The sequence below is a fragment of the Neopsephotus bourkii genome, unplaced genomic scaffold, assembly GCF_033783945.1.
Source record: "Neopsephotus bourkii isolate Nb327-2 ecotype Australia unplaced genomic scaffold, CSIRO-AGI_Nbou_v1 NB_1663, whole genome shotgun sequence".
In the NCBI taxonomy this organism is placed as follows: domain Eukaryota; kingdom Metazoa; phylum Chordata; class Aves; order Psittaciformes; family Psittacidae; genus Neopsephotus; species Neopsephotus bourkii.
In genome coordinates, this window is record NW_026902137.1 from 1,608,159 (window position 1) to 1,626,237 (window position 18,079).

At 49.9% G+C, this 18,079-nt stretch overlaps 1 protein-coding gene across 1 annotated transcript; it reads left to right on the forward strand.

Annotated features, from left to right (window-relative positions):
• Window positions 1–398: 398 nt before the first annotated feature.
• On the forward strand, window positions 399–16,914 carry MAP1LC3A (microtubule associated protein 1 light chain 3 alpha). The gene is made up of 4 exons (XM_061375486.1): window positions 399–557; window positions 10,059–10,114; window positions 14,995–15,101; window positions 15,687–16,914. Exons 1-4 carry the CDS (start codon window positions 518–520, stop codon window positions 15,847–15,849), a joined length of 366 nt encoding a protein of 121 aa, XP_061231470.1. The 5' UTR covers window positions 399–517; the 3' UTR covers window positions 15,850–16,914.
• The last annotated feature ends 1,165 nt before the right edge of the window (window positions 16,915–18,079 follow it).

Genomic DNA, 18,079 nt, shown 5'->3' on the forward strand with positions numbered 1-18,079 from the left:
AGGCAGCCATGGGAATTGCAGGTATCCAGTGACCCCGCTGGGATCGGTTTGTGTCTGGCTTCGTGCACTGTAGAAGCTCAGAACTGGGCCCGTGGTCTGTGCTCTCGGACACATGTGGACCCTTCCTCGTAGTGCCGGCGGTTGCGCTGGAACGCCGGAGCCGGGATCTCCAGAAGCAGCAGCCACCATGCGCTGGAGCCTCGACACCTCCATCCTTTGGGCACCTCCGACGGCGGCAGCCCGGGGCTAGCGTGGAGCAAGGTTGGAGGTCAGCTGCTGCTCGGGTCAGCTCGGGCAGAATCGCGCTGCCACCGGTACCCCCGGAGCGCTCCCGGTGCTACCGCGTTCCCGCACAGCGGGAGGGGGCGGGCGGGGCTCTTCCTTCCCCGACGTGAGCCGAGCCAAGCCCCGCCCCTCCGGGCGTGCCGCGGTGACGTCAGTGACCCACTCCGCCGCAGCGCCCTCGCAGGCCGCGCCGCCACAGGAGCCGCTCGCCGGCCCCGCCGCCCTGGCCGCCATGCCGTCGGACCGGCCCTTCAAGCAGCGCCGCACCTTCGGTGAGCCGGGCTGGGGGGAGGCTGGGGAGTCCCCGTGGGGCCGGGGGCTTGGCCTCCGCCGGGCTCCGCGGAAAGGGGCGGGCGGTGCCGGGGCCGCCGCGCGGTGATGTCATCCCTGCCGCTGGTCTTCGGGGGGCGGGCGTGGGAGCTGGCGGAAGGGCCGGGGGGGTGTCGAGACCCCCAAATGTACCGAGCCCCTAGCGCGGGCAGCGCTGAGCCCTGCCGGGGTTACTGGGTACTGGAGCCCAGGTTCGGTCGCTCCCCCTCGATAAGCTCCGTTTTTGCAAAGCACAGGATAACAAAACGGGCCAGATGAGCACGGGGGGGGGGCTGCTGGAGAACCCGAGTGTGGTTGCTGAGCTGTCACCCTCCTGTGTCTTGTCTTGTGTATGCATCCACCCGAGCAACTGGGGCGACTGGGGTGGGGTGTCGGCTACAAGGAGCTCTGAAGTCTGCAGGGCGAGGGTAGGAGTCAGGAGGTACATATTTTTAGATCTAGGTGGTATTTAAGGCCACTTCCAGCCCAAACCTTCTGCGATTCTTGTTTCACTCCTGCCCTAGGTCCAGTCTTTACACTTTGGACTGTCAGAGCATGATGACCTCTTCAAAAATTACCTTCCCCCCCCATCTCCTTAAGCTTAGAGTAGTTACTGTTTCAAGAATTTGATACACCCTCTCTAGTTGTTCTTGACGCCGAAAGAATTAATGCTCCCGTCACACCCATCCCTTTGTTAAAGTGCATGGTGGGGAAACTCAAAATGAAAACTCAAACCGACAAGACGGTGACTACATAAGTTCCTAGATTGGACTGCCAGATCCAATAATGAAATCAGATGAAACATCAACTGCTGTTTTGCCTGACCTTTGCCAGCTGGCATTGGGAAAGGTCCATGTTTCTGGCAAGTTACATCCCAAGGGGGCTATTGGTTGAGCTTTACTGCCTGAATAATGCTGAAATCGGTGTATTCATGCCAGATAAGACCTTGATTTGTGTCAGATGCTGTCCAAAGGCAGGTGAGGGTGTGCTTCCTATGTTAGCTTTAAAACTGGAGCTTTTTTCCTGCTGATCCAACCCCTCATTGCTCTCTTGGAAACTGTAAATATTTGGTAATTTATTGGCACAACCTTCCAGGCCTTGGATGCTTACACAGCCTTCTCCTGCCACAGCGACTGAGCCAAGGGAATGTGCACAAACAAGGGAAGTCTGGGTACCCTGGGACGCTTGTTTGGACCCTGCTTTGTTCTCTTGAGCTATGTATTAAAAGAACTAGAGTCCTAGTAAGTAGTTAGTGACCCTTAGTAACTATCTGCTGTTAAACTGGTGAGAATCAACTTACTGTGGTCAGGAGGAACCTGGTTTGTCTTTGCAGGCTGCTCTGGCTTCATATGAGCCAGAAGGAAAACAAAATCCGAGGCTCCGAGTAGTTGAAAGAAAGCAGGATTAAAATAGCCTGGGAGGGAAGGAGGGGGTGAGGGAGTTTGGTGCCGGCAACTGCAAGTGCTCCTTGTTTCTGTGTACTTTCCTCTGCCCTTTTGCTCTCTCAGCTGACTGGTCTGCAGAGCTCAGCCAGGAGGAGGGGGAGGAGGAGGAGGCCTGGCAGCCCACACTTGCTTTGGGTCAGGGCTGGAGTTGCTCAGTTGGAGAAAGTAAATACAGCTTGTTTTTGTCTTCAAATCATTACACAACAGGAGCAGGAAGTGATTGTTTACGATGCAGTTGGAGAGGGCTGATGGAAAACAGCAGCAGTGACGCTGTACCCTCAGCAGGGCTTGATTTTTAAGGCTTCAAAACTTTACAGAAGTGGAGTGGTTCTAAAAACAACCAGACAAAAGGCAGAGTCAGCAATGTGGCTGTTTACAAAACGCACCCAGGCTCCAGGTTCACAGCAAGAGGCTTGCTTAGGTCTTGTTCTGCCACCCCATGCTTAAGATTTTACTTTCCTCAGTGCATGTTTTCCCCCATTTTGTATTTTTGGGGTTTCTTTTCCCATTTTCTCCTTCTGCTTGTTCATCTGCTTTGCCTTGGGTATATCCTGAATAAAATTCATCATTGAGGATGTGAAAAAGGGACTGGCTGGGAAACACCAGGGCTTTGAGCCAGAGTTGACCTCTCCTGTGATTTGGACTGCTGTTAGTGGTGACAGGGTGATGCTCTGTGACCTGGTTCTGTCTTTGGCATGTCTCTGGCAGAGCATGTTTGGTCTGGGTACATGGGGGTAAAATCTAACAGTAACCCTCTGCATTCATGTGGTGAGCCTGGCTATAGCCACTGAGGTGGCTGTCTTCTGTGTAGTCAGATCCTTCATAGGAGCCCAGAACAATTCCCAGAACAAAGCTGTGGTTTGTGTCAGAGGAACAGGGTGTCCTGGCTGCAGCGATCATGCAGCAGCCTGACAACACCATTGTGCTTCCTGTAAAGACATGAGTCCTCAGGAGTGTTGGGCAGTGCTCACACCTCCCACTGCTCTTGAAGGGATTGTTTTGAATTGGCTGTTCCCTGTTGCAAGGCTGACAAGAGGCTTCAAGCTTTCTTTTCAGCACAGTGCTCAGCCAGTGTGACAGCCATAGACCTTAAACCTAGACCAGTCGGCTCACTGAGTGCCAGCTGGCCTCGTGCCCCAGCATCCTGCTGAAATGGAGGCACTTGCAGTGAGACACATACGCTGTGTCCTGTTGGGCAGCTGGAGCCCTTGGCTAGGTGACAAACTTAGAGGTTTAACCTTAGCCTCTCTGGGCTGAGTATTCTCATCCCAGGCTCAGCACTCTGGGAGATCTGCCTTTAGTTCTGGGAAGCCACCTCTCTGTAGAGGAAAGGCAGCAGTAGATGATGGCAGTGTGTGGAGCTGAATTCTCCTCTTGGCTTTGGGGAAGAGTGTTGCCTTCTCTGGGAACGCACCTTAGCGTAAGCTATGTTTATGAGTTGAAAGACCAGCAGTGGATGAGTTGTCACGTCTCACACACCATCCTGTGCTTGTCATAACAGCTTTGCTTGTTGGTGGCTTGGAAAAGTGTCCTCATGTGAGGTTGGTTAATCAGTCAGTTTGTCCTCAGACTGTGCTTGCAGCAGTCATGCTCTAGCAGTCGTGCTTTAGGAGCTGGGCTTCCTTGAAGTGAGGCTGCTGCTGCAAGTTGATGCTTAGCTGCCTGTCTTGTATTAATTACTGAGAACATTCTGTGACGTGTTTTGATGTGTGGTTAATTATCAGTGTTGAAGAAAATGCTGGTATGAGAAAAACTGAACAAACATCCAGAGCTAATGCCAGCTAGACATGGAGACCACAGATACTGGGGATTTTAATTATTATTCTTTTATATAACAAAACTGACTGGCAGCCAGGATAATAAAACCTGCGTGTCCTTTGCTTTTACTTAATTCTTTCTTCACTACAAGAACTTCAGATGTCCCCTTGAGCCAGGAAGGTGGAGACTGATGAATCTGGAGTCTTGCTGCTGTCATCAGGTAGCCATGAACCACAGACAAGTCACCTCCATTGGCTTCTGTGTTCCTTCCTTGGCAAGACCCAGAGTCCCCTGGAAGATGTCACCCTCTTGGGTGACGTTCTGTGGTTGACTTGCAGTGCATAAAGACTCTTGACTCTGGTCCTGCAGTCGTTTGTTGCCTTTTGTCTTCAGAAGGCACTTTGGAAATAGGCTGTGAGAGACAATAAAGGAGTAAGTTCAAGACTCTTGTGTCTGGCACATCTCTCCAAATAGACTCTGCAAATCTGTGCATGTCCAGGCCTGTTTGTGCACAAATAGCAATGTCCTGGGCTGTGCGAGCTCTCTTTGTGCATGCACATGTGTTCTGCATTAAAACACAGTTCTGTCAGGAGTGCCACTTCTTTGAGCAATGTGAAGTGTTGTGAGTAGTTCTGAGAAATTTGAGTGCACCCCTCCTGTCTTAGAGGCTTATAATTGCAAAAGGTTGTCAAGACAGAAGAAAAGGTCAACCAAAAGCTAGAGGGAAGCCCTGAGGACAATCTCTAGAGGCTCATGCAGAGGGAACTTGCTGTTCTTTTTCCAAGGCTAGTGAACTGTGATTAAACACTGAGCAAAATAAACCCATTCCTTATCTGGAACTCTGATGTAAGTACTCAGTATGCCATCCAAACATGGCACAGAAAATACTGCCCATTTGCCTCCCATGCTTGGGAGGTGTAGTGAGTTGAAAGCCCTGTTTAAAGCTGTTAGAATGCTGGAGGCCCACTGCTCATCCTGCATGGCCCCTGGCAGGGGTGACATGGAACTGTGCATCCAGAGAGCACGTGTCTTAACATGAATTTAGACTTCATGGTTGTTGTGCAGGTCTGCTTGGTCACGAGCTGAGCCCTTATCATGGATTTGCTGGGTACAAATACTCCTTCCTGGAGTCAGGTTCAATTATATTCAGATATATTTTGAAACTGAAAAAAAAAAAAAGGTGGTTCCTGTTTGTCTTTTAAAATCCATTGTCAAGCAGCCAGGAAGATTGGGATACACAAATAACCAGAGTGCTGAGATCCCTCTGCACTCTCAGGGCTCTAGGAGCTGGGTATTCAGAAATCCTGCCAGACATGAAACATCTTGTAATGAAGTTGTAACAACAAAAGGGATAGTCCTGCGGACCTCATTAGTTGCTCCATGTTCATGTTCATACCTTCCTGTGACAGCAGAGCACCAGACTCTATCTTACACCACGTTGCAGAGACACACTTTGTATCAGACACCAAGTTCAAACCAGTGCAGTTTTGGTCCCAGGTCATTCATCCTGTCCAGAGCCCTCTCTTCTTTGCAGACAGAAGAACTAAAATACAACCAGTGATCAGAATCACAGTCAGGTTTCTGCACTGCTGCTGGCCTATGTAGCCTGAGACAACAGCCTTGTCTTAGCAGCAAGGACAGCCTTCACAGGATACAGCAGGCCTCCCGAGCTCTGCCCTCCTTTCCTGGATGTGGAGTCTCCTCTTTTTCCTCCTGCAGTGCCCCAGGCCTGCGAACCAGCCCTCCAGCACTGGGCAAGGACAGGTCAGGTCAGCTGTGGTGTGAGCCATGGACACATACACAGGGTGCACTTCCTGGTGGTGAGAGGTGTCGGCCTTAGGGTGGTGTGACACCACAAAAATATTTATGGATGTGCATCTGGAATTACTTGCATAACTTCCCCGTGCCTTTAGCAGTTGCCAGCTCATCCCAGACATGCCCTGATTTCAAACCATCCAGTTCCTCCTCACAGAAACTCCTGGAGAGAGGACCAGGTTCCAGCAGCCCTCTGCCCTGGGACAGACCACAGCAGCTTCTTGAAGAACCATGTTCATTTTTGCGTCTGCTTCAGATCTGAGGTGGATCCACCCCTAAGCTGGCTGCCAGTGTCTTGTGGAGGGCAGTGAGAAAGCAAGAGGGCTGGCAGCCTACTGCCAGTGGCAGGGATATCTGCACACTCCCTTCATGCCATGGAGGGCTGGACCAGGAGTCGTGGGATGTGGGACCACAGGGAGAGGCAGTAGCTGACTTGGTGAATTTCTGCTCTTTGCTTTCCACACACAGCTCTAGCTCAACTCAGGAGCTGTTGACCCGGTAGTACACTGATGACGTTTCCAGGTGGTGTTTTTTGTTCATGGTGTTTTCTTAACAGTATTCCTTTTGGTCACAGGCAACAGGGCTAGTTGTAGAGTCCGTCTGCTGCCCCAGGGCAGTACCAATGTTTGTCCAGTGTCACCTGAAAAATGCTATCCATCACACAACTGCATTGCTGGAGAACTTGCCATGTGTTTTCCTTCTGTTCCACCATCTGTACTTTTTGTCTGATTAAACTGCTTTGCATCCAGGGCTGTCCTTGTGTCCTGTGTCTGCACAGCACCCAGCACAGCACTCTCCCATAGCACGCGTTACTAGACACTGCTGATAAAATGGTTCATGTTTGGAAAGTCTGGCTTAAAATTTTCTGCTGTTCTTCACTGCCATAACCAGCCCATCCCTCATTGCCATGGGATACACGGTGTGCCCACGTCTTTGGGAGAACAGCTTGGGAAGGACCTCAGTTAAGAAAAACAGCTGAGATTCTGGTGTTTTGGGCAATTTGCAAGCTTTGCTGTGGGTACTTAACAGTTGAAACAGCAGTTGGAGGAGAAACAGGCAATTTCTGTGGCATATGTAATGCTACAAAAATACTCCTGTCTTTCAAAGGCCCCAGCAGCAAATTTTTGCTAGGAATAACTAACGGAAAGGGTGTGGTTTTTATCTTGCTGCCATCTTGAGCTTTCACATCCCGGCATGGGGAGAAGCCCAGCTTCCCTCGCAGCAGATGTGGAGCAGGCACGGTGCTGTTCCCTCTGTGTGCAGGTCAGGAATCTTGCCTCAGCTCCTCTGTCCCATCCTGCTTGGAGGCCCTGAGCTGCTGCAATCAGGTGCTTAGCAAGGAAGGGCCAAAGAAAAAAATGCAGATAAGGACTGGGTTGTACAAACAGTTGTGGGTCCCTTCAGGGCTTAGGATTGACTGTGGCCAGGTGCTACAGGAAAGGGGAAAGTCTTAACCTCAAATAGCACAGTTGTAATGTGGGAGCAACCTGCCTGCAGTGCTGTACGTGGCATGAGCCTGGGTGCCAGGCTGGCATCTCCACCATGTCTTTCTTGAGACCCCTTTAATGGTTTTCTCTTTATTCCTATGACTTAGGCTACAGATACACGAAATTAAAGGTGGCATTTATAGCCATTCTTTGCTACTTGATGTTGAAGATGCTGACATGAGACAAAGGATCAACCTCTAGCTCCCACTCCCAGCTGAGGAGGTTGTGGGTGACCATCACCTGCTTCTTGCAGGAGATCTCTAGCACCTGAACTGTGGTGTGCATGGGAATTACCCTTGTGCAGTGTTTGAGGCAGGACAGATTCTCTTGATTCCCAAGCCTGTCTGGTTGGACCTCAAACCAAAGGTTGGAGGATGGGACTGAGTGCACTCCTTAGCAGAACTTCCAATGGCCTGGAAACTTCTGCCTGGATCTTGGGGTATCTGAACAGCTTAGGTGGGGTTGATGCCAGCTGCCTTCAAGAATGAAGTTTCTGAAATAGGCATCCCCTGGGCAGAGGAAGAAGAGCTTAGGTGCTTGTAGCTGCAATCACAAGTACCTGCTGAAGGGATCCTGCAGCCCTTTGAGTAAAGCAGCACCAGCTGTCATTACCTTGTGGTAACCTGCAGATCAGCCCCTTCACACAGGGAGGGCAAAAACTCTGCACACATCTGACCTGAGGGACCAGGTCCTGGGCACATGGCAGGTCTTAAAGAGTGGGTCAGGGGACCGTATGTCAGACTTGAGGCTGGTTGAGAGCTTTGTCACTCGTGGCTGCTGCCCTTGATTCCTGCTGAGCACAGAGGCAGCGAGACCTGGAAGAAACCCTTGAGCTGGAGTTGGTGGTGCTTCCAGGGAGCAAGGTGGGGTATCAGGCTGCCTTCTGGTGCATGCAGCTGAGACCACTTGGGTGCTCTGAGGTTATGTATATCACTAGCCATCGTAACATGCAAAGGCTGGCAACTTATCTTCAGCAAATTGCTTCTCAGACCTTTCTCATGCACAGAAAGTTCTGTGACCCTACAGGGAAATGCATGATGTCTGGGGAGCTCATCCACATGGCCATCTTACCAGATAGCCAGAGGCCAGGTGGCCATCTTACCAGATATGCCACAGGATAGGGTGGATACTGAAGCATGGACTCTCCAGCCATGAGGACACAGCTTTCTGCAGGCTCTGTTAATACCCAGCAAGCCTGAGCCTAAAGAGCTTATGCTGGTAAGGGTTGTCTGCTCGTGCTCTGGATCTCCAGCCTTTCAGATGCTGTCCTATGCATTGGTTGCTTGTGTGCTTGATGCTTTCTGTCACTCTGTCCTTCAGCCATTGCTGTACCAGTGTCACATGCAATGCTGATTGCTGCCTAACTCCTTGCTGATTTTGGACCTCAGGGGAAAACGGCCTGGACAAGGATAAATCTGGGTGCTCTGGAGCACTGGATATGGTGAAAAGGAAACATGGGGAACTGCATCTTCAGTCACAAAACCCCAAACAAAAATGCCTGAATTTTCCATCAAATCCAAATAATCTTGCTTTGTCTTGCTAGCCCATGGAGTCCTACAGTAGAAAAGTTTGGCAATTCCTAGCAGAAAAAAGATAATTAAGTACTTAAAAGCCTCTGTGATCCAGTGACTTTATAGTTGTGTCCCAAAAGGACTCCAGTCTGTTCCCAAAGTAGCATCTAACCAATTTCAATTTATAAGAAATAGGATTTTAGCAAATGGTTAGAGAAGAAATGCTTAATGTTTGTGGGGAAAAAACACACTCAAACACATGCACTTATCCTGCCCTATCCTGGTAGGTTGTGAGGAACTGGGGCTGTGTGAAGCAGTTCAGGGGGGTCAGGCTTGAAGAGGGTGCTGTGCCAGTGACAGGAGGATCCCATCACAGATCCTGCAAGACCCAGATCTTGCATTTCTAGGTGGTCCTTAGTTGTTGGCCTTCACCCCTGGCTTTACCTGCTGTGATCCATGAAACTGCTTCCCCAGGGTGCTTCAGATGAGCTGTGAAGCACTTCCCAGGGTAATGGTAATGCAAAGGAGGAGCATAGGTCTGTAGTGTCGCAGGAACAGCACACACAGACATAGCTGGTCCTGGCAGGGTTTTGTCCTCTTTCCTGCTGCTTTGGGTTGTGGTAAGTGGAGGGCCCTCTGATAAAACAATTAGGGGGGCATTTGAATTTCTCCTGTGAGCTCAAAGAGCATACAGGCTTTTAGGTGCTGGCTGTTGTGTGTGTCAGACATGAACTCTGGAGGAAAATGGGTTGGGAAGTGTAAGAGCAACTGCAGGAAAAAAGATCTTTTAGTACCTGGGTCATCTCCTTGCTTAAGTTTTATTTCCTGTTTCCACAACAGGTCTAGAAGTACTTTCTGTCAGGCCAGTAGCTGTTGTAGGTCTGTGATAGTGAAGGAGCCCTCCTTGGCAAGGTGTATCTCTTTTGGACTGAGGCATTGTGCCAGACAGTGCTTGGAAGTGTACAAAGGGCAGAAGGAAATGGCTAAAACCCAGTCCCAGTTAAGAGACTCCGTTCCTCTGGGGAAGCAGCCAGGAGACACAAGGAGCCTGAACTTCCAGAGCTGAGCCCCTAAAGCTGTGCTGCTGCCCAGCACTGAGCTGCATTCACTTAAGGCAGATGTAAGAATACAGTTTTGTTATCCTTATGGGCTCACTTCAGTCATTTGGTTTCCATGTGTGTTGCCCAGTTTTACTGGGCAGGGTAGTATGTCCCTGCCTTGGGAGGTGACTGGGGTGGCAGGAAGCCATTAAGGTCTGATCACTGAAGCTGACATCTCCTGAGCATCTCCCTGCTGCAGACTGGTCAGAAAAGGCCTGATGAGCAGAATGTGCATTTCTTTAGCAGTGTTGCTCTTTGTGTGTGGTTTGCAGGGTGGTTACCCTGGGTTTGCCTGAGCTTGCACAGCCATGTGTTTCTAACTCTGCTTCTTCACTTCTTTCTCTCCAGCGGATCGTTGTAAAGAAGTGCAGCAGATCCGAGAGCAGCATCCCAACAAAATCCCGGTAAGTTGTTCCCACTGTTCTGTGTTAGCCTTTGTTCTCATCACCCCTCTGTGCTGCTGCTGGATTGCCTCCACCAGCCAGCCACAGAGGTTACAAAGACTTGTTCCACAGAATCAATACGGGATGCTCTGTAAGCCTCCCATGCCTGGTGCATGCCAGCTGCATTCTGAGCAATGCAAAGTGCAGCCTTTCTCCTACGCTTCACACCTGCCCTAGAGGCAAGGAGCTGAGCTGATCTCAAATCTCCTTCCAAGCTAATACAGCTTTGTGTGGGTTGGGTTTTGTTTGTTTTCTGTAGTAGCTACTTGGCTTTTCCTGGATAACCTGGTAAGGATTTGTCTGCATCTGCCCAGAGAAAGATGTATGAGATGATCTTTGCTATACTGAAAGCAGAGACCCTGGTGGAGTAATTCACACCACAACCAAATGGTCACACACCTTCCGTACTTTCCCATTATCTGTTATTGACATTTGCTCCATGAAGACTCCATGAATTGACTCCAGTTCTTCCTGTCCATGTCAGACGTAATATGCTGTCTTGTTCTTTGGCTGTGAGTGTGCTTGTGATGTCCTAGCTAAGTATTAATATTTGTTTCTCTTCCTGAGAAGATGAAGAACTTTGTGAAATAATACACTTGGGAATTGCTTGAGTTAGTATTTGCAATATCATATCACATGTGACCAGAAAGTGGGATATGTCCCTAATTCAGCTCCCTTGGCATTGGATTAGAATTGCATACAATCAATATTTAGCCTTCAAGGCTTAATGTCTAAAACTACTCTTGGCACATACTAGTCCATTCCTGTTTTTCTTTTGATTCTAGCACAGTATCTTCTAGCAAAAAGAATTCTTTCTCTTCCTTCTTTTCCATGTGCTGTCAGCTCAGCAGACCTGACCTTTGCAGCACAGTGAATACCAGTATGCCATATCATCTGCACACTTACTGATCACTGCTTTTAACATGGATTTCATGGCATCAGTCTAGATCTGCATTTCTCTGGAGTTGTGGCAGAGCTAATTACAATGCCTTAAGTTCTAGCAATGAAGACAGGCTAGAAATAAGTTGTACATAAACTATACACACATGTATCAAGTGCCTCTACACAAATGTGTATTGGCTGGAAAATGAACAGGAGGAGCCAGAGCTCTGCATCTGCATGCAGAATTTTACCAGCCTGGCTGAACCATGGTGGGAGACTGAGCTGGACTGCTCTTTGTGTTGGGGTCAACCACCACATGCCCTAGGAGAAGGCTTCTGTGTCATCAGGGTCCATCCACTGGTGTGGCTGGCTGGGGAGCTCTGTGTGTGTGTGTGTGTAGGATTAGCCATGGCAGAGAACTGAGCACTCCCAGTAACCTCTTTGTTCAGTGGCCCTGAGGGCTCCAGCTGTGTTTGTGTCACTGGTACCTCTAAAGGCCTGGTCTCAGGTAGACCCTGACATCAAGTTTGATGCCATCTCTTCTCTTTTACATAGCAAAGTTCCTGCGAGCCCACTGTATGCTGCTTTCAGTGCTTGGGCTGAGCAAAGCCTTATGCTGCAATATGGTGCAGGGCATAGCTGTGGGTCTGAGCAGCTCAGTGCAGCAACTTGGCTGTAGGAGGTCTTGGTTCAAGGAGGCACTTGGAATTGGCAAAAGGGTTTGAGCTCACAGCTCAGAGGCAGCTGGGGAGAAGATGGCCCAGGTCACACCCTTACTGCTGCCGTCATCCTGCATCTCCAGTTTCCACTCAGAACCCTTTCTGCTGTGACAGAGGGCCAGGGTGATTTGCAGTGTGCATGGCCTGGCTTTGTGCCCAGGGAAGGGCATCTCTGTCCTGTCTCCAGAGCAGGCTGAGGAAGGGCTGTGCCACATACACATGTGTTGGGAGAGAGCTGGTGGGACAGCCTTCTCTGGGCTCCTGCGAGGGGCTGTTCTGGGGAGCTGTCAGACCCAGTGTCCAGGGCTGACATGACCAGAGCACCTTTTGGACAGGGTTACTGTCGATATTGCCATTAAAGGACCTTCACCCTGCTCAGCTGGAGGGGGACAGGATGAAACTATTGGTGCTCTCTGTGGTTGTGTGAGCACTCTGCACATCTGTGGTGATCTCTCTGGCTGGCCATGTGTATGTATGTGTTACACACATGCATTTACATGCATGGGCCTACTGGGAATACATTCTGTGCCTTGCTGCTGGTTGAACCTGGGGGCATGGAGCGCTGGCAGCCTTTCCTCTCTTAGGCTGCTAGATCTAGCCCCATTCCCTACCAAAATCATTTTCTACCTCTTCAGACTGGCTCCAGAACAGGGGTTCAGTTTATAAATGCTGCTGAAGCCCCCTCTGCATTGGGATCAGCACTGAAGGCTCTGCCCTGAGCCTTTGCACTGGTGCCCAGCTCGTTATTTCTGCAGAGACCTGTGGTGGGGTCTCACCACACCAAGAGCAGTGTCCCACACAGAATGACCCTTTCGCATGAGGCAGCAGCTTGGAACACGAAGCAGGAGGAGAGGTGGCTTTGTATATAAGCCCTATGGCCACAGGGATGTAATATTAGCATTTGATCATGCATTTCCCTCCAAGCTGGACAAGAACGTTTTGTCCATTGGCCACCTGTTCCCGTAGCTAGTTACCCAAATAGCAGCTCATGTTCTTGGAAACAGAAACTCCTGGAGCTATTTTACATGAGAGGCCCTCTGTCTGCTCAGGACACAAGGCAGCTGCTGCTTTAACAGCCAGGACATCCTTCTTGGCCCATTCTTGGACTAATTGAGAGGCTTTCCTTTGTGGATGGACCTGGCTGGTAATGAGAGATGGCTGCTTCTGTTCCTGCTAGATGCAAGTGAGAAGTGAGGCATAGCCCCACTGTACAGGGCCCTCTCTGCATGGAAGGGTTGCTGCAGAGCTGCCCTTTTGTGCCTCTGTTTCTCAGTGGCCAGAGCAGCATCCATGTATGTGGCTGCTGTGAGTGTCCAGCCCCTTGGGACTGTTCATCCCCTTACAGCCAAAATACTCATATGTCCAAGCAAGACAAATGAAATACAATAGAGTGGTTTTGCTTCTTTGTCTTTACCCTTCTTGTGCAGGGAGGAAGGGATGTTAGCAGGTTGGTGAGGGGCATCCTGATGCATGCTATAATCTGTGGCAGAAAATCATTCTTTCATCAGCTCCCTGTCTCGCACAGGGGCTGAAGGAGCAGTACTTGGCTTTCCCTGGTCTTTTTCTCTGGCGTTCTTGCTCAGTATCAAGAGGAGACGTGTCCAATGTGAGAATACATCGGTGGACTCCTGGGTGCTTTCATCTGCTCCTTGCCTGGCCCTCGGGCTCCTGGGTTCCCTTTGCGTGTGCTTTGTCCGGTTAGTCTCCTCAGAGGCTCTGGGTGCAGAGCTCGCACCCAGGTGCCTCACAGCCCCCCCTAACCCAGCAGCTGACTGCGGTGTAGCTGTGCCCATCCCAGCGCTCCAGGGAGCTCCTCAGGCATTCCCAGCTCACCGGTGGTACCACAGCATCCCAGTCAGTGTCTGGTTTGGCGTTGGTGTGGACAGGCAGCAGGAGTTACGCTGCCGCTGCTGGTAGAGCCTGGTGTGTGTCAACAGATGATTGATTAATGGAAAGGGAAATCGGTGTTCTCAGAGGTTCTCCTGATCCTTTCGGCTCCACAGAGCCATCTTCTGGGGATCCTGGTCCCCGCATGCTGCTCCGTCCCTCATTGTCCGAAGGCATTTGCAGTCTCCCACGTATTTTTGGAAGAGACCTGGGAAGATGATTTGTAGAACTCCTTATAGTGAAAAATAATGTTGAGTCTCAACTCCGAGAGGACAATGAACTGTCTGTCTGTGGAGAAAATAAGTAGGTATTGGAGAGATGTGAGTCAGAGTATCACTGTAATGGAATGGATTGAGCTTTATAATTGATACCATTACTTATTTTAACTGCCTGCCACCTTATTCCTTGGAATAAAAATAGGACATTTCCAAGCTGGTTTAGAATGGCAATTGTAGCTGCCAGCAGACTCCTTAACACAAGAAATTCATTAATCAATCATAGTAGCAGAACTGAACAGAAACCATTGTTTAGCCCTTTCAGAATGTGGTAAGAGCTTTCCCAGGCAAGACCTCCTATAGGGGAGGACAGGCTGGGCTCTCCCCATGGTGGCACTGTGCTGATGTGCCCTGGAAGCTCACCACACAGTTCATCTCTTGTGGAGTCCATGAGTCTGCACACTGGAGTGTTATTGAAGTAAGGAACGGGACTGGCAAAATCCAAAGTGTCCCTTTCTGAAGGAAAGCCTTGGGTGGCTTCACAGTGATTTCTAAAAACTGTAAATATTATAAGCTATTATAACAAATGTTATAAACTAAAACCTCAGAATATTCTTTGGGAATATCCACAGCTCTTCCTGAGCAAGCCGGTTGATGTTGAACAGCAGCAGCCCAGAGCTGTGGTTGAAAAGGGAAGGAAAATGCCTCCATCTGTGCACCATGAGTTCAGTCCTTAGCTTAAGCCAGCAAAACTTACGGTTTTGGTTAGTCTGGAAGTGATGCTAAAATAAACCTCACTCCTCTGCTGTATCTCCTGCATGTCAGGGAGGTAGCTCAATCAATCCACTAATACCAACTGTTTCTCAGGCAGCCAGTGCAATTGGTGTTTTAATTCACTTATCTTGGATGCTTTCCACTGTCTGGCTCAAGCAGAAATGACTTGTTGCTGAAGAGCTGTCTGCAGCCAGCCTGATGGGCACTGCTTGTGTCCTTCTGTTATGTTTCCCTGGGAGGGTGAAGCAAAGTGTGGCCTCACCTCAACTTTCCCGTTTGTGTAGTTTGATTTGTGCTTGACATTGAGGCCAGTGCTTGGGGCGCTGTGAACTGTGGCTGACCCTACCATTGACTATCTCCCCAGGTCATCATCGAACGCTATAAAGGGGAGAAACAGCTGCCAGTGTTGGACAAGACCAAGTTCCTTGTCCCAGACCACGTCAACATGAGTGAATTGGTCAAAATAATCCGGTGAGTGTGGTGGCTGCAGCTGGTGTGCTGTGAACCTGTCCTTGCCCACGGCCCTGAACGCAGGGCGTGGGGTGAGAATGAGGCCGAGGCAGCTGCTGAGGGTTGGACGGGGACATGACAACCACAGCAGCCTTGTGTTGTGGTACAGGCTTTTTGGGGTGGGGGAGAGACAGGTTCTTAGCATCTAGTGAAGGACTGTGACCACTCTCATAGGGAGCTGATGAGGGGGACTTCAATCCCCTTTGTTTATAGAATCATAGAATACTAACATGGTTTGAGTTGGAAAGGACCTTAAGGCTGTCTAGTTCCAGTGCCTCTTCCATGGGCAGGGGTACCTCCATATCCTTATGGAACACACCTGTCTGCTTTGCCCTTGTCAGTAGCACTTGGAGAAAGGGGTTTGAAGAGTCCTGCCTCTGGAGGCCTTGGAGCCCCAGCCAGCTCAGCAGAGCAATGAACACCATGTCCTGAGCCTGTGGAGAAGGTCGCAGCTCTGCAGGCCTGGCCCCATGTGAACAGTATTGCTGGGAGGGAAGCAGAACATGGTGTGGCTTCACTCCAGCCCTTCTGCCCTTGCCCCCACAGGCGTCGCTTGCAGCTGAATCCCACCCAGGCTTTCTTCCTGCTGGTGAACCAGCACAGCATGGTGAGTGTGTCTACCCCCATCTCGGAGATCTACGAGCAAGAGAAGGATGAGGACGGCTTCCTCTACATGGTCTATGCTTCCCAGGAGACCTTTGGCTACTGAAGCCTGCTGAGAGGTGGCATGTGGAGATGGATGAACTGTGGCATAAAGGCCCCTGGCCTTGGAAGACAACACAACCAGAGGCTGGCAAGAGGAGGACTGTGCTGAGTCCCTTTTTCTTCTTCTCTCCCCTTCCCATCGCCCTCTCACCAAAGAGGCTCGTGGCATGTGTTGGACTCACACAACCCTTCACCTCTGTGTAGATCAGTCCCGCTCCCTCCACACACATGCAGCCAAGTGCAGACACTTGTGTGTGCACACGTGCGGCCTCAGCTTCCCATTGCATCCCCTTGGTGTAACCTGCAGCTGCTCTCACTGTGCTCTCTGTGTGTGTGTGTGTGCGTTTGTAGCCTGCTGCCAAGACAGCTCAGCCAGGGATGGAGAGAGGACAGTACACTGTCCCCTTGGCTTCCAGCACAGGGAGAGGAGCCACCTCCCCTCCAAGACACTAATGAAGGGCAGGAGGTCTGCAAAAGCAGCAAAAGATGTTCCCATTGCTCCCCAGTTTTAATTGATTTAATTACACCCATATCAGATTCTTGGTGCTACTGAGTAGATGTAGGCGTCTCTATAGGACTGTGGATAATGTATATCCTTTAGATTTATTTTATTGTTTTCTCGTTTGTGGTTTGGTTTTGGGTTTTTTTTAGGGATAGATTGGAATGGGGATGGGGGGGGATATCTTTCCTGTATTCTGTAGGTAAATAAATCAGGCTTCATTGCACTTTAAAGCATAGTAGATGTCAGAGTGGAACTTACTTTTAATTTATACAGGTTTGCCATATATAGTGCTGCTCCTCTGTTGACAGTTGTACCTAGATTGTCTTTGGGGTTTCGTTTTTAATAAAACTGATTTCCCTTCTCTCTGTCTGCCCATTGCATGCAATTTTTCAGTCTCTGTGTGGCAAAGAGTTCATTCAAGGAATGTACTGATTTATATTTGCTATGTTCCTGTTCCTGTTTCTCATGTATTATACCAAAAAAATGTATATGATAAAATCCCACCCAGTTTAATCTATACAAAGGTATATATATATAAATATATATATAAAATAAACATAAATTCAAGTCATGTCTTGTGGGAATGTTCTGTTCTCATCTTGTTTCTTCATGTTAATGTCCCCAGTATCAGCTAAGAGTGATGAAGACGCAAGTGGATTTGGGGATTTTTTTACCAGCACAACCACACCCGCAGCTTTATTTGATTCTGTGACCTGTGACCAGGAGTGGGTTGAACCACTTCTCCTTCACTCACTGTATGCCTGGGGCAGAAGGGGCACATCCCTGCCTCGCTAACGATCCCTGCATAGACATCCTCCTGACCACACCAATTTAAATGTCACAGAACCTATAAATTGAGGCCAAATGAAATTTATGGTTCAAACTCAGTTAAAGCTCCACTGACATCACCTACAGATCCAGGATGTCACATGGATTCATCACTACTCTGCTGATTCGTGAAGTTTATGGCCAGTGATCCAAAGTGCACATTGACCTAACAAGGGAGGGCTCTCAGCCTCCAGGAGTTCCCTTGGATGGTGTCCAGACCCAAGGGGACAGTCCCCAACAGCAGACCTGCTGCTCTGAGGAGGAGTGACTCCAAATGGCTGCCCAAGGGGCTCCATTTGCACCCTACTTGAATCTAATGGTGCGGTACTCCCTGTTAGCTCAGGATCCAACTTCCTCACCCTTGTACTTGCTGCCCACCACCAGGTGGGAATGATGAGATGCTGTCAGTGGCCAGCAGCCAGGCCACAGCACAGAACGTGGTGATGTGACAACATAGAAAGTGGCATGAGATGGCGCAGTGCAGCAACGTGGCAGTGCTGTGATGGCCCAGTGGGTGACTTCTCTATGAAGCTGAGTGCTGGGAAGACCATCTGCAGTGACTGCAGACACTGCCTCTGGAGTGAGCAGAGTCAGCACAGGGTCATAGACCCTGGACAGCTCTTGGAAGGAGCCATGGAGCACAGCTTCACTGCTGGTGCTTGAAGGGCAGATGCACCGAGTGCACAGGGATGGAGGGGAGAGGTGAGCAGTTCAAACTGAACTAACTACAGGATTCAGTCGAAGCCAAGATCTGGGCAAGTACATGGAAGAAATATTGGGAGGGAACAGCAGCTTCTAACAGGGCATTGTTACAGGCGTCTCTTGAGAAGCTCGCTGGAGACACAGGTGATGCATGCTGCAACTTGAGAATCCTCTGGAGCTTCTCAGGTTGAACAAGACCCTG

Coding starts and splice junctions, on each gene's coding strand:
- MAP1LC3A (XM_061375486.1), top strand. CDS start 518: ATGCCGTCGGACCGGCCCTTCAAGCAGCGCCGCACCTTCG. Junction 558..10,058: donor CAAGCAGCGCCGCACCTTCG/GTGAGCCGGGCT, acceptor CTTTCTCTCCAG/CGGATCGTTGTAAAGAAGTG. Junction 15,102..15,686: donor GAATTGGTCAAAATAATCCG/GTGAGTGTGGTG, acceptor TTGCCCCCACAG/GCGTCGCTTGCAGCTGAATC.